This window comes from Achroia grisella, unplaced genomic scaffold (genome assembly GCF_030625045.1).
Source record: "Achroia grisella isolate CSIRO2021 unplaced genomic scaffold, CSIRO_AGI_Agris_v1 utg980, whole genome shotgun sequence".
NCBI lineage: Eukaryota > Metazoa > Arthropoda > Insecta > Lepidoptera > Pyralidae > Achroia > Achroia grisella.
This window is the reverse complement of record NW_026713079.1, coordinates 518,345-536,115: the sequence shown is the minus strand read 5'-3', so window position 1 is coordinate 536,115 and position 17,771 is coordinate 518,345. Positions and strand designations below refer to the sequence as shown.

Genomic DNA, 17,771 nt, shown 5'->3' with positions numbered 1-17,771 from the left:
ATTTACAAGACTCTACATGTAGATTTCATTAACAGGAATTTTACTATGCATATTGTAATAGAATAATAATATAACAATAAAACAGATAAGTTTAATAAAAATTACTAAATTATACATGTGAAAGTTTGACAGTATGGATTGCTACCCTTTATTGTTACCCTTTAACGCAAACACTTCTGAACGGATTATGATGAAACTTTACAGTAATATAGCTTATACATCAGAGTAACACATAGGCTATAAATTTCATGTGGATGAAAAGCGAGCAGAGCTAGTTAAACAATAAATCATTACAAAAAATATATAATTGCAGTGTAGAATCCAGTATGTGAATTATTAAATTGGATTAATTTTTCAAATTCTTTATTAAAACCATAACTATTGTGGCCAGTTATGAAAATATTCTAAGGGAAATGTATAAATTATTTCATCTGTGCGTACTATTCTAAATTGAAATACAAGTTTCTTTATTTGTTGTTTTTGAATTTAGAATATTTATAAGTTGCCAGAGATTTTTTGTTTATGTAATAAGACAACTTCTTGAAACAGGAATTTTTAAATAAAATTAAATTATACCCTAGAAAAGGTTTTCATTTCAATTTGAATTTGGAATCATTCTGGATTCTATTACAAAACTGCAATTAACCAAGTCGAGCTGTAATGCAGAAGCTATAAAATTACAGCAATAAATAGTCATACAAAATCTATACACAATTGAAGAAGAGACTACGTATCAGACATATAGAAGTACAGCTGATTTATTGAGAAACTTTTTCTTTTGAAGTCAGTTTTAATAGCATTAAAATTATTAAAATCATCTGCGAAATCTTTCACAAACATAATGATTAAGTTATTCATCGCGTCGTTATGACTCATCACATTTATTTATAGAACTGGAGTTGATTGAGATTCAACGAACTATAAATAGAGAGTTAGATATCTAGATAACATTGTCGTAGTGACAACCCTGAGAATAACGTGCATAAATTTTAATTTGCAACCGACTGCGAACTGAATATAAAAAAAAATTATATCTTTTTTACAGTTTTGTAATTTTCCGCTCTATCTGACCTTTCTACCTCGTCTACTTTTCTACGCCGTTTTTTTTTTATAATACTATGGTGATAAACAGGCATACGGTGCATCTAACGGTAAATGGTTACCGAAGCCTATGGACGCCTGAAACATCAGGGGTGTAACGTGCGTGTTGCCGACCCTTAAGAAACCTTAATAACTCTTGAAAAACCCATACTGTAGTCTCGTGAGAAAACCTCGGCAGGGAGTTCATTCCACAATCTAAATATATATATCGCTGTATTGGTAGTAGCGTGAAGCTCTACAGTCTATAACCTTCCTCCACAAATAGAGTATTTAGAACTATAAGACTTTCCCCTTCGATCTATCCTCCATCCAATTAAACGGGGATCAAAACCACGATGGCCTGGGTCTAGGTTCAAAGTACTAGCGGTCCTCTCAGACTAATCGTATTCGTCAGGTGGGAGTTGGCCCTCAGCCGCTCCATAAGTGCTTTAGCGGGTTTGGAGTTCCATCTGCACTCGCTACCTATCGTCCGGTGAAGCTGTAAAAACAAGCTACAGCTGACAGCACTAGAGTAGTCCAAAAAATTACATTCTAATCGATTCAGTAGTTTTAAAGAATGGTGCGTTTAACCGAACAAGCTTGTTAACTTAGTGATAATAGTATAGATTCTGTCATATTTCTCTTACATCACAGTAATGGCAATGAAGCATACGGCCTATCTGATGGTAAACCGAACCACTAAAATAACAGGTTGTGAACAGTTACCGTAGTCTATGGACGCCTGTAACAACAGGTATTTCACGTACGCATTGTCGACCCTTAAGAAACCTTTATTATTTAATAACTTTATGGTAAACAAATGATTTACCTTTATTTACCATAAAATTATGCTTGTAATAATTTTCTCAATAATTACAGTACTAGTAAGTAATATTATCTTATCTGTGGTAAAGTAATACTTTCTTTAATCATTATATTAATAAATGAAGCAAAAACTTTATACTCCTTTTTACGAAAATAACGCGTACAGAGTTGTATGAAATTTCGCAACACTTATAGTTAATATGAAAAAAGAGTGCAAAATGTCAATTTCTTTTAATTTATGTTTAAAAGTACATTAAATCAATAAAAAAAACATTAAGTAGAGTAGAGACTTTGACAGTAAAACGTTAATGATGTTCAAGCTTATAATTTAAATTAATTAAGGTCGAATTTGGACCCTTGGGCCAATACTAGTTATTATTATTATATAATGAAAGATGATGTTAGCAATACACGTATATATACCATTAGAATGTATGAAAAATATTCTATTTATAGTGAGTCTGTACACGTCAGTGCCTGTTGTTACAGCATGATGTTTACCCTGACCGTTTCAATGTACAAGAAAGAATATTTCAACGATGATTCGTCCTCTACTTCCCCCCTCCGTTCCTCTGTACAACCCAACTATAATGTTAATATAATAGAATAGAATAGAAAATCATTTATTCTTTTTACACTTTTGAATAGTCATAGTTATACTCCTTTTAATCTACCGCTCATTCGGAAAGCTGTCTCATCACAAGAAGAACGAGCAAGAAACTAGCGTGTTGCTCTTTTAAATAATCGTTGTAACTTCACATTTATTATATCGAAACGTGTGAATATCATCATCTAGTAATCACCAATATATGCTAAGCAGAGCGTGTGTCAGAGTCCTAAATATGGGTACTAGATCACAGAGAGATACATGTTTGTAAGAGATACATTTATTATTATTATATTTAAATATTTATTTTTATACTTGGTCCTTTTAGTACATATAATACTAATATAGTAACACGTCTTTTTTTATATTACATATCTATGTATATGTGCCAAACAAGCATACGGCACATCTGTGTGATGGTATTATTTATATATTTATTTTTATACGGTTATATTACCTAGTAACACGTAGCCTATGGACACCTGAAACGCCAGGGGTGTCACGTCCGCGTTGCCGACCCTTAAGAATCCTTAATATACCCTTCTTGAAAAACCCTTTTTTTTGGTATTTACCTCTCTCGACGTTTCGGCTAGGTTGCACCAACCCTGGTCACGAGCTGGTCAGTCAGCTTATCATAATATTATTTATATTTAAACCCGTTTTACTATATTATTATATGGTTTTAACCCATTCATTCAAAGAGAACTAGATTCTAAATGTTTGCTTTGGATGCAAAATCCCGTTTATGCTTCACCGCTGCCAAGAATGCCCGATTGTTAAGTTTCAAGATTTGGTTTATTTTAGTTCACCACAGAATAAAAAGCGTTGCTGTAGACTCTGTCGTCTTGCAAAACTACATTTTGCAATTTAAATTATTTCTACTGTGAAATTCATGGAATGGCAACACATAAGTCCATATGTACTCACCTCAAGTGGTTGTTCATGTATGAAGGCGACTGTTACCATCTACCATCAGGTAGACAGTAACCTAGTTTGTCATTCCAATTATATAAAGAACTGTAGTATGCAGTTAGCTAAAATGTTATATATAAAATTCTCGTGTCACAATGTTATTTACCATACCGCTCCACAACAGCTTGGAATATTTTTATGGAATTTCATACGCATATTCAGTAACATTTTTTTTATAATATGGTATTAAAAATACCTACAACAGTAAATTTACACCCTTCGATCACAAACCCCTACTTTTTAATAGCGATATGGCAAAACAGCGTTATATGATTTAACATATCACATTCTCTTCTCCGAGCAAACAAATCCAGAGGATCTCTACATGTATAGATGTACATAATTCCATACTAATATTATAAAAGCGATGTTCAGTCTGTTAGTAACGTTTTCACTACTAAACGGTTAAAATTAGGTGACTGCAATTTATCTTTTTTTTTTCAGACTACTCTGGTGTGAATTTCTTAGAACTCACACCGTGTTATATGCAGTAGAAAATCCACAGAGATGCAATGTAATGCAATGCAATCTGGCCGTAAAACTAATGGGTCGAGTCTGTCACAAAGACGTTGATACTAACGATTCTGGCTGCTCGGTCAAATGGAAGTAGCTGGTATTGTGGTGCTCCCGCCCAGAGGAGACACTTGTACATTAAATATTATTAAATATATATAATTGTTATAATTATTTTTAGTCTACGTTATTAATTACTATATGTAAACGGCTGGCAGCTTGCCCGTTATTCTTTTTATAAATCTTTATATCATTTTGATACTATTTTTTATGTAATTTTGACCTTAATTTATTGTGAAACCTTTTCAGATGAAAACATACTTTTAATTATTTTTTACTTATCTTAAACAGTAGTTAATTAATCCAGCTTCAGTTAATTAACTTAGAGATATATTCAAAGTCCAAATCTCCTTATTAAGGTGATAGAATAATGAAATAGATTTTTAATACTTGTAATACTATTAATTAATTAATATTTTTGATAGTAACAAAATGAAGTCATAAGAGCTGGCTCGTGCTGCAATCAGCACCGTTGACGAGTATGATCGATGAGCTATCCGTCATTGCGTTCAACCATATCTCACAGTTCAAAGTCAAGGTCACTATGACGCCATCAAAACATTAAAATTAATCAGTAATAGCACTATTGAATTAAGTTAAATTATTAACCGGGTCTTGACACGTTTAATTATATGGCAAATAAAGGTATTTACCTCTCTTGACGTTTCGACTAGGTTGCACTAGCTAAGACCCGGTTAATAATTTAAATAATGTATATTAAACACCAAAGTTTAAAATTAAGAATTAAGTTAAATTATATAATTATATTGAAAGGTGCATTTCTTTATTCATATACTGTCATCTCTAACAACACAAATACTTTATTACACTTTCTAAATAAATCACTTAATAAATTATTTTGTCACAACACATTTTTATACAAGAAAATTAATCGGCTGTTTTAATAAAAAATTAACATATCACGGAGTTCCAAAAGCGTTTAAAAAATATTTGTTACAATACTAATATAAAAATAATAATTATTAACGAGTTAAATAATATTTAATATCCAAAACAGTTAAAAAGTATTTTAAACTATACTAATTTTTAATTTTATTCAAATAGAAAGTTTAAGCAAAATTTCTTTATCCTATTGCTCATTCTGAATTCAGATTCATTTAAAAAGAATGATCAAGAATCCTTTGCTGCTGTTTTAAACAAAATTATATTTTTTCTGGCCCAGCCAATATCCTTCATGGAGGAAGCCGTGCAAAGAACCGTGGCAAATTGCCGTCGTCAGTGACGTGACCACAGAGACAATTTATATTTTATAATTATTTCATAAGAATAAATACCATCCTGATCATCAATTCTCCTTTCAGCAATGGTATTTCCGAACCGATGTGATATTGAAACCTTCAAGAAAAGAAATTATTTCTTCTTAAAAGGCCGGCAACATCAGGATCCGTAACACTAGAATTACAAGAAATGGCCTAGAGTTACGTGTGCTCATAGTTAGAGGAAATCACTTACCACAAGCTCGTTTATATGCCATAAAAAAAATATAGAATTAATTCTGAATTAAATCTTAAACGACCTCACAATTCGACATCTGTACGTAGAAAAACAAAACAAAGCAGTAATGTTATTTCCGAACTATATTGAAATGTTCAGCAAAGGAGCTTATTTGTTCTTAAAAGACTGACCACGCACTTGCTATTCCCCTGAAATTGCGGGTGCTTATGGTTGGCGGTAATTACTTACCATCAGGTGAGCCGCAAGCCCGTTTGTATGCCATAAAAATGTTAGAATTAATTCTGAATCTTAATAATATTGTAGGCAAAACTTTGTAAGTATGGATGTTTGTTACTCTTTCACACAAATACTACTCGACGGATTTCGATGAAACTTTACAGGAATATAGCTTATGCATCAGAATAACATATAATCTATATTTTATATTGAAATTTAATTGAAATCGCTGGCACAGCTAGTGAAATAGATTAAATATATATAATTTTTATTTATTTAATTTTAATGCACAAAAACAATGTGTACATATGGCGGACTTAACACCTTGCGGCGTTATCTACCAGTCAACCATGAGTGGTGCAGATAAAGATTATTGGCGGTGCACTAATATATATAATCTCAAGCGACCTTACCATTCGACATCTGTACGTAGAAAAAACAAAATCAAATACCACGTTACGCAAACACACGTGCCCACCAGCGAAAAGCAAAAGGAATCTCGCTTCGACCCACATTGAAGATCTCAGTCGAGATAAATTTAGCCCAGCTGAAATAGCCGGCAGGGCGTGCGACTGATATAGAAACGGACGTATGATTGTCGCGATCTGTGGCGCCTGTGATAACGTTTTTTGTTCATTGTAACTGTACACCTTTATCTGTTAAGTTCCTTTATATATATGATTTATGTAGGAACAGGACATTGTGGACTACATGCGGACCAAAAGTAATCTGACATTGAGGGTGACGCAGCTGGAGTCGAGGCACAATGCGAGTTTCAAGACGTTTGTGGCCCGGATCCCCACCAACATGCTGCCCAACTTTATGAAGGAGGACTACTGACCGAAGGGTGTGATCGGCACTACCATGACAGATTGTTACCTGTACCGTCATCAGTGCCGTGACCACACAGACAATTTCAATATCCTAATTTTATAATATTATTTCATATGTATGTTTTCAGGCTTGAAATAAATAAATTAATAACAACCATGGTGTATGGTCTAGCTGTTTAGCACACCGCTATATTCTCAGTCCAAGTTCGGAAGTTCGATTCCTCGCACAAACGTAGTTGTTCGTATTAGTATGCTATGTATATTATGTATATATTATACAAAATTTATATGTAAAGTATTTGTATCAATTGTTAACATCAAAATTCAAATTAAATTCAAAATATCTTTCTTCATGTAGGTCTATTACAGACTCTTGATATGCCATATCTACCGTCAGTTCGGAATGATTTCGAGATGAGAACTCACAAGAAACTCAGTTCGTATTCTTTTCAAATAAATGTTGTACATGTTGAAAATAATACAGATTCATTTAAATTCAAATTTTCGAGAACAGAGTGGTTAGCAGCATATGCTATTGCAAAATCAAAAAGTCTAATCAGTGTTCGTAAACTGAACAGACTAGTTCCAACAAAGTAGCACCCGTTCACGAGTATGACGGATGAGTCAGCCGTCATTGCACTTAACCATATTAGAGGGAGCACATCGAACCGGCCCACCACGGTACCACATGTTTGAACTTTATAGCGAGCATGACTGTTTCAAGTTACTCCACTACATCTATCCTCACTTTCGCTTTTATGGGAGAAATTTAAAAATAAGATAAAAAAATACCTACTAATTATAACGCCTGTAGTATACCAATACACTGTTCTTCTAGACAATACCCTGGGACTATCTCTGGTATAAATCTGTAGACCGAGAGCCAAAATGGCCGTCTGACTTGTCATTTGAATGTCGCTCAGATTCCCCACAAATCTCTAGGTATGTGTGTCGACATAAAAAAAGTTGTAGTCCATTTATAAAGGGCTTGTTTCCAAGAACACGATTGTCGCTTCCGGTGGTATCGAAATAAATGTTCTGCCGCTTTGATTGACTAAAAATACCAGTATTCCTTTTTATTTAATCAGGAAACATCAATAATTCTACTCTAAAAAGGTTTAAAAGAATGTAATAACATAGGATTCATTCAGGACTATATTTATTTTATTTATTTACTTCTAAAAACAATATTAAATTAGAAAAATCTTAGCTATTTTGCTCAATATTTTCCTTTATTATTTAAAAATAAATATTTGTTAAAAAATGGGTTACACAAAATTACTAAAACCGTTTTCTTATTTAATAAATCAGAAAATATCAATAATTCTATTCCAAAGAGTTTTAAAGAAATGTAATAACACAGAATTTATTATAAAGTATATTTACTTTATTTATTTACTTATACCACAGATAATATAATATTACATACTTATACTAACAATATTCATATTAGAGAAACCACAGTTATTTTACCAAAACATCTTGTATTTGGCATAATATTTTCTCGATATTTATCTTTAATTATTAAAAATAAATAATTGTAAATATATGTGTTATGAATTACTGAACAAAAATTTTTTATTTAATACAAAAAAAAACTAGAACTCTATTAAACGAATGTGATAGTGTAGAATTTATTAAGAACTACATATATTTCATTCGTTCGCTACCAATAACAAAGTAGTTTGCAGTTGTTTTTCTGTTCCATAATATGAGTGGTAAACAAGCTGATGTCTTCAAAGTGACAATCCTTGCCAACAGACATAAACAGTACCAAAGACATCACAACCGTTGTGACGACAGTGTCTGTCTATTCTTATTCAGCTAGTTGGTATGTCTCCATAGAGGAAAATTGACTACCATATCTCATAACACAACTCACTGAGCTGTTGAAGAAAGGTATGACCGAGTTAGTAACGCAAGCAATTTTATAGGACTTCCTATAAAAGCGCTGGTGACTTATTCTTTATATACGATTACTTAAAAATAACGTAAGAATTAATTATTTTTCTAATTTCAAAGTTAAATACGTCCGTTCCGATAGTGGTCTGTTCGTATAATGCCATTTTTGTCTGAGTCACCGTTTATACCTGCCGCCATCTTGTGCCCCCACTACTCTCGAAAACCGGAAGTGATAACAAATAGTATTATTTATACCGACGGCAACAGAAGAAAAATTCTCAAATTCAATCTCACACTGCTGTGTTCACTTTTCTCCGCTCTCTCTCTCTCTATTTTAATTTTTTTTCTACAGAAATATAGATAATCAAACTAAACATCTTACAAAACAACATATAATTAGTACTAAACAATAATTTGGCTGAAGCCGAGACAACGACAACTATTTTCAGACTATCCAAAGATACGAAACGATACGTTTTATGTAAAAAAAAATTACGACCTCAATAAAATACATGGCTTTCCGTAACACGCCCACAGCATGACAGCGTCGTAATCAGGGATGCCAACCGTATGAAGATTCTTATACAAATATTCTTATATTTGGCCTGAAGTACATATATAGTTTCATTCTCGAACGCTCCCTATTATAAATTAAATCTTATTCTCAAGCAATATACGGTTTAAACTGGACTGACTCGCGATTTCTTAATAAACACTAATAGCCAGCCAGTCAGAAGTCACGTGACAGGTGAGCGTCTTCTACCCGCAGGTTTGTGTGAGATTTTGACATACAAAAAATGATCTAAATACTATGATGTTGAGAGTCAAATGGAGAATATGCATTGTGAAATATAGAATAGAATAGAAAATTCTGTATTCAAGTAAACTTACATTATACACTGTTGAATAGTAATCATATTATTTTTGTAATCTTCCGCTCATTCCGAAAGCTGTCTCATCACAAGTAGAACAAGCAAGAAACTTGCGTGTTGTTCTATTAAATAATTTAGTTGTATCTTTACAATTTTAAGTTGAAATGTGTGTTATAAATAATCAATATTCAAAATAAACTTAATGTCTATATAAGCACTTTTGAATAATCATATAATATTTTTGACTCTACCGCTCAGCAAAGTAAACTCAACTCAAGAAAGCAGACTCATCACAAGCAGAACGAGAAAAAATTGCGTGCTGTATAAATACATGTTGTACACCACTACATATTTAAAATTTTGTGTGAATATGAACTGTTAAATAGCAAGATTCACAAAACTAACGCAATATCAGCTACTTGAGTAACTAAATAAATCAATCCTAATAATTGAATTTATTTATATACATGATTATCACATTTAGAACTAAAAAAGCTATGCAGTTGATTTATATGCAGGTGAAGGCTCCCAGCATTTCGCTCAGCGAAATTCCTCTACAGTCTTCTAAAAGATCTTGGCCTGCCAGAACTGCAGTAACTGTTATACTAGAACATATATCTAAAGCTGCACTAGCAGGCTTCTATCAGATTCGGCTGAGCAGAGAGAAACACCAGCGGAAGAGATGAGTATGCAAAGAGGTCCTTAAACCTACACCCGGCTCACAAGTTCGGGAACTGCTCGGAGTTTCCCTCTCTGCCACACATGGTGAATCCATGGAATGCTGAGAAGTTCGTCTCTCTTCGTACGTGGCTAAGTGTTTGATGGTCGCCAACCCTAATCACGATTATATTTCTTTATAGGATTACTAACGACCCTGGTTTCGTACAATTATTGTAAGGAATTCTATTTTTTTATAGTACTCAGCTCTTTTTTCGTCATACCATGATTGTTTTTGTACAAAGTCATCTGCATGGGTAACTCTTACCTATTTCTGAGATATTTTTCGGTGGAAGAGTGAGAGATGGCAGTAAAACTACAAAGTACGGAATCATGACATCTGAGTCCTCCAGAATCGCTATGCATAAGGTGTTACGGGATCTGCTGTTCAAATATTGTACATAAGCGATGGTTATCACTTGCCATAAGATAAGTCGTCTAGGCCTGCCTGTGAATACACCAGAAAGAGGAGCTTGGCTGGCTATTCTGGTAGTCTCAAATATACAAAGGTCAAAGCGAGGTTAAACGCGGAAATATAGTCTAACTGTATGGAATATATCTATATATCTATGTATGGATTTGTATGGTATTGTAACAATACAATTATACACATACAAAAAGGCCATCAGAGATCCATGCAGACGACGTTGTAAATTTTTCTCATATTTATATTATTACATACACACTTGATTTGTTCAAACATCAAAATAAACATTTCATGATAAACATTCTAGAAACTTCCAAACATTTCAAATGTTATTAAACATGTTTCAATCTGATATTTATTCAAAGAAATCTTATGCACTTTAAGATTTGTAGACGTTGATTTGTTATCGGTTTAGCGTTAATACTATATGTCGTTACATAGTATAAAATAAAGTGTCGCTGTCTGTTCGTTTAGAATTCAGTGATTCCCAAAGTAGTCTATATCGACCCCCAGGGGTCTATGACAAACTGTAAGGGGTCTACGACAGCGGTCGTCTTGTTGTTTTTACTTTATGTTTTAACACTAAACTCTACTACAGTTAGAAATTTACAAAAAATCAATACCAGGTAAGAATGGGGGGTCTACCCAAAACCGAAAAATATGGCAAGGAGTCTACGACACAAAAAAGTTTGGGAATATCTGGTTTAGATCTTTTAAACTACGCAATAAATTTTAATGCAGTTTTAGTAATAGATAGCGATTCAAGAGGAACGTTTATATGTATAAACATGTACACCTGTGCGAATCCGGGGCGGTTAGATAGTTAAATTAGCATTCATTTCAGCCCGGCTGAACAAAGGCCTCCCCCAAAAATCTCCACGATGATCGGCCATTAACACCAATCAATTCAAAGAAAGAACGCGTACACACAACACGGAGTCGTAACGTGGACTGACTGTACACTGAAGTTCAGTCTAAGTTATGCGGAGACATAAACGATTGGAAGGGTGCCGAGTGAGAAGAGTTTGAGCTATTGCCTTAGACCTGCACTGCGACGTACCAAGATCTATTGTGCCTATTACGGCTGGTAACGGCAGTAAATTAGGGTAAAATAAATAAAATTACTTACCAAACTTGAATGATGTATTTAGTGGTAGAATATATGACACAATGATATATGTCAATAATTGTAAATAAAAAATATATGTTTTAAAAATAGAAATATCTATAAAAAGTGGTCTGTCGCCTACAGTGCCCTCTTCAAAGTTACCTAGACCCGTCAGGCACAAGAATTGAAGGATATTCTTAGCGATGGTCTTTATCTCCGCAGAATAGAGTGTATACTTTCCAAGGGAGATATTTCGTTCATACATGAGTAGGCTACAACTTATAAATGTATAGTAGCGTTTCCTCTTCACCTTCATAAAATCTGCATATTTTGTTAATAACAGCCCTATGTTTGCCATGTGTCTATTTAATTTGTAGTGTCCAGTGAGCGCCCTAGTCAGTGTTTTTACTCAATATCATTAATCTATTGGAGTATTGATCCCAGCAGCCCTTTATTAGGGTTTTTGAATGTCTCTTCGTAAAATCTACATATTTTGTTAATTACAGCCCGATGTTTGCCTTATGTCTATTTAATTTGTAGTGTCCAGTGAGCGCCCTACTCAGTGTTTTTACTCAATATCTTTAGTCTATTGGAGTATTGATCCCAGCAGCCCTTTATTAGGGTTTTTGAATGTCTCTTCGTAAAATCTACATATTTTGTTAATTACAGCCCGATGTTTGCCTTATGTCTATTTAATTTGTAGTGTCCAGTGAGCGCCCTACTCAGTGTTTTTACTCAATATCTTTAGTCTATTGGAGTATTGATCCCAGCAGCCCTTTATTAGGGTTTTTGAATGTCTCTTCCTAAAATCTACATATTTTGTTAATTACAGCCCTATGTTTGCCTTATGTCTATTTAATTTGTAGTGTCCAGTGAGCGCCCTACTCAGTGTTTTTACTCAATATCATTAGTCTATTGGAGTATTGAACCCAGCAGCCCTTTATTAGGGTTTTTGAATGTCCTAATTCTGGCATTTTCTGCCAGTGATTTAAGTGCTACCTGTTTGGTTGTATTAGGTCAATAAAATCCTGTAAAATAACTGTAAAAGTGGAAATAATTACAGTTCTCAAACTGAAAAACAATGTGTATAATACATATAGATATACGACTTTTAAATCATACAAAATAGTAACCACAGAGAGGCGTCTATAAATAAACAAAACCGTGAAATTAGAAAATATTTGTGAAGTTTGTTTGAAACGGTATGTACCCAGATCACAAGCAATGACGTGACTACAGTGTCTTATTTGACTGTTTGTTTGTGGGTGTATTATCAAACTTAGTGTAGCCATAATTTATTCCTGACCATGTATACAAAACAGTTCTACGAAAATTTCAGTACAAGTATCCACCGGAGATAGTCCTAATCGTTAGTAGACATTTTTGGGTCCATTTTTTTTTTTCAAACATCGACGAACTGTCTTAGTCCTATAGAATCTTGTGTCCTAGATGTAGAAGCCAGAAGTGAGGTCTAGTTAACTGACCTGTCAAACTCATGACTCACGAGAACTGGGCATCGACAGTAACATAATCCACCTCACAACCGAATGCTTGCCAATTCTATTCTTATTAACGAAAAATATCCAACCAATTCCCGACTTTATAATAACAGTCATTAGTTAGCTATTCAATTGTGTGCTTATTGCTAGAAGTTGCAAGGAAATTTCAACTGTATCCATTTGTGTTATAGTTTAATTTAAATTGTGCAGTATTTGCATGGCTTTAATCGAGATGAGTATCGCCAAACGTCACTTTATAATAGATCGAATGTCACAGATTATCTAGAATAATCTGTTTTATCTGAGTGAAAATATTTTCTGGACATCTTTCATGTCATCAACAGGACAAGGTGCCAAAGTAAACATGGCTTTATCTGATAAATAAAAAAAAAACTTGCTTCCAATTCTAATTGATATTGCCTACTCATATAATAAGTTTAAGCATTAATCACTCTCATTTTATTACATAAAATAAATGTAAGTGTAAAATGAGGTTATATTCATTCAGGTTATAGTCATAAATTATTTTTTCATTCGGCATTTTCCAAGAAGCAGACCAAAGTATAGCAATATACAGTCAAATTAGTTGGAAGCAAAAGTAAATCGAAAGCATTTAAACATAATAAAAAAACGATTAAATACAATAAATAAAGAACTAACGCGTAAATTTTTCATATGCAATATATCATATTATATATAATTGTGAAGTAAAATCTATATATAAATAGAAATATTTTTACAAACTTCTTAACCATTTTTTTTTATTATTTCTCCTATACTATGTACAAAGCTACAACAATCATGATTGATGATGATTATGAAACATGGATTGTATGTTATCAAAAAAGCTATAAAGATTTTTTAGATCGATATTTAAATTATTATTAATTATTGAATTAAACTGCTCATTAGTAGTACTCATTTAAAGGGTATTTCATACCATCCGTGGTGTCTCCGAACAGATATGATATTCCTTCTTAAAAGAACGATTAACTTTTAACATTATGGGCCACAAGCGCTTTTGCCTCCTGAAGTTTTAAAAAAATAATTACGACTAAAAGTCATTAGCACTCTATATTACTATTATAACTTGACCTACAAATGTCAAAGTACATTGTCTTATATGTACGGAATTGGTGTAGGGATGTGAAAAATATGATCGAATATTAAAAATATCGAATAATTTTCAAATATAAATCGTTTTTTTAATCAATGATAATGCTTCAATAAATCCATTATGAATTAATGAATTTACTATTCTTGATTATTTCTGACAGGATATTTTAAACTTGGGACGTATATTCTGTACTATATGTACCTACTTTATAACCACTGTGCACACATTCCTCGCAACATAAACAATTACATTTATAAAATAAATAAATCCAAGTGTTTGAAGAAAACAGAAATATAAACTCTCAATGGTTTGCAAAGAGTGGCATAGTAAAACTTAATAAGCTATTTATTAATTTAATCAACAGCCTAAAAAAATAAGCCTAACAAATCAAACTTCTAGCTTTAAAAATTATGATATTTCCTACCTTTCATCTCCCCTTTCAACCCTCTTTTCTCATTAAAATGTACCCTATGCCGTTTCTCAGGGTCTGGACTATCTGTCTACGAAATTTCATTTAAATCGGTTCAGTAATTATGGCGTGAAAGTGCGACAAACAGACAGAGTAACTTTCGCATTTATAGTAAGGTTGTCACATCACTAAATAGGTGTTTAGCACTATATATGCTAAATTTAGTGATAGAGATATGCTAAATTTAGTTATAGAGACACTAGCCAGCTGGAGTGTCTCCAGTCTATGTTTATGTACTCATTGATAACCTTCTGTCTTAAGTGTGGGAAGCTCTTAATTTAGTATGAAAATGTAGGAGATATGAATCATCCGAGTGTTTATAGACAGTGGTGATGGATGCGACTGTAACGTAATATATAAATAGTGGTAAAAATATAACGTGCAAGTGGTAATAAATGCCCATTTTGTGTAAATGGGTTTGTTTTTTCTTATTCCCACAGATAACCTTATTAAATCATATCAAATGAAATCAAAAATTATTCATTGATGTATGAGGTTTTAGACGCTTATGAACATCAAAATTTTTCAATTGAGAAGAACTGGCAACAATCTCCAATGTTTTTTTGTAATAGCCAGTTTTTTTACATGTCCATGTCTAAGATTAAGTGAAAATTCCGTGTATGTTTTGTATGAACAATGCCTATCAAAATGTAATATCAAAATAGAGATAAAAAAATAAAATTGAAATCTACTACGTTTAGCTCGAATTGACAAATAAATGTCCATTTATAAGGATCTGAATATCCCGAGCACTGTTCAGACTTTACTAAAAAATCAAGAAACATACAAAACAATTTATGAATATATTATCTCTACAGTAGAAGATATTTGAAGAAGGAAAAAAGAAATCAAAATACAGAAATGATACCGAAGACATCAGCTGTATGGGCTTAGACTCTTTGCCTATCCTATATGGATAAGAAAAAAATAATTTAAAAACGGTTTTAATTTAAACTTCGTGTAGGATACACTATATTTTTGCATAATATAAAAAAACCTCTAAGCGAAGCCTTTAGCAGCCTAACACACCGTTTTACTTCCGATGGCTATTATACTCATACCAGTATTACAGATAATATACGATCGTATTATTACTAACATCGCGACTATACAGCTATGACGCGCTCGTCATCCTACTGCGGCTGCGCGCCTTGCAATATTGTGCATCTGTGGCGTATTATGTTTGCGCGGGAAAATAAAAAATACTACAAAATGGCTTCTTTTACAGACTTACTAATTTTCTTGTGTTCTTAATTCATAATTGTTTATACTATTAATTATACCATTAATTATAATATATACAACAAATCTGAATATAAATACAGTCCCCTATTAACTAACAGTAGGCATAAACGATTTGTTAGTTTTAACACACTAACGTAAGTAGATGTTACATATTGTGACGTTGTTATGACGTTATTTGCAATGCAAGTTATCAGAACTGCCAAGAGAGCTAGATGTACTGTAAACACCTCCCATCGTCTAAAAGCAAAACTATTTATGTAACCAACGCAAGTAACTTTAGCCTCAATAATGTACGGAATAATATTTCAACCTTCACGCTATGAATTACGGTCGGCCAAACGCCAGATTGTCTATGATTTGATACCTAATTACTATTTCCGGACAAAAAACAAAGAAATACCAGCGGTTCCTTTTTTAAATTGAGAAAATCGAAGTGACTGAAGACTTCACTATTCGACATATACAGTCACAATGAAACAATTTTATACCTGAACTAGCTGACTCCGCAAATGTTGTTTTGCAATATAAATTAAAATCACTATTCAAAAATAAGGGTTGATGGTAGAATGGTGAGAAGTCAGGGTTATATGTATTTTTAATGCCACGTTATAAAAAAAAAAGAAAATGTCCAAAAAATAAAGAACATATGTTAAGATTGGACAACATTTATCACTTAGGGGTATGAAAAATAGAGAGTAGCCGATTCTCGGACCTACTGAATATGCGTTTCGGAGGAGTCAACTAACATTGTAAGACGAGAATTTTAAATAATACTTCTTCATCATAGTAGCTCTAATCTTTAATTTCAGTTCAATCAGTCGAAAATCTAAGAAGATTTATACAAACTTTCATCACCTATTGTATCCCTTTAGGAGTGGAATTTATCAAAATCCTTTCTTAGGGGATGTCATAGAATCTTTATGCATGCAAAGTCTCAGCCCGATAGATTTAAAATTGACAAAGTTTCATACAAACTTTCATCCCCTATTTTATCCCCTTGGGGATAAAATTAATCAAAATCCTTTCTTAGAGTTAGCCTACATCATAACATCTACCTGCATGCCAAATTTCAGCCCGATCCGTCCAGTGGTTTGGGCCATGCGTTGATAGATCACTATGTCAGTCACCTTTGAATTATATATATTTAGATATAAGGTTTAGGATGATTACAAGGACTCATGATTCTTGTCTATTACCAGATAGTTTAGTACTGGAATCTTTGTTTATTCAAACGTTTGCCAATTTCGTAACATTAATAGATTGTGTTATAATACAAATAAAGAATCTTTATTAAGTGAAACAATTTGCAAATTTAGAAAGGAAACCTAAAACGTAATTTATTCCACTACCTCACAATATCCGCGAGGAGCATCATTTTCATCATCTGCTTCTTCCGTGTCCCATTCATTTGTTTTTCGCTTCAATTGATCCCTGACCACAGTTATCTCGTTATTCACTCATTTTTTTGCTATATCATTCACACTGTCCATTTATCTCTTTTTCGGCCTTCCTCTGCCCTTATAACCATCCACATTCATATGTAACACCTTCTTCAAAATATTCTCTTCATTCCTACGCATTACATGCCTCTTTTCCTACTTCCTCTGATGTATCTATTCTACATCTTATCTCATTGTACGCGTTAACATCCACCGGGGCCATAACATCCAACATCTCCATGAGGAATGTTCTCCAAATAAAGGAAAGGATGTTATATGAATATTTTGCTGGTTTTTTTATGGAAAATTGTCTGAGAACTAGCATTCTATATTCACGAAAAATCATAGTTATTATTGAGCAGTACAGCAAATCCAATATATTTATATAAATAAA

At 32.9% G+C, this 17,771-nt stretch overlaps 1 protein-coding gene across 1 annotated transcript in view; it reads right to left on the bottom strand.

The window, feature by feature from the left end:
* LOC131854368 (multiple inositol polyphosphate phosphatase 1-like) overlaps positions 1-17,024 on the bottom strand; it is a 65,035-nt gene extending 48,011 nt beyond the window's left edge. Inside the window, exon 1 of the mRNA XM_059205481.1 lies at positions 16,994-17,024. Within this exon, the coding sequence (XP_059061464.1) occupies positions 16,994-16,999 (6 nt within the window). The 5' untranslated portion in view covers positions 17,000-17,024. The remainder of the gene's footprint in view (positions 1-16,993) is intronic.
* Between the last annotated feature and the right edge of the window lie 747 nt (positions 17,025-17,771).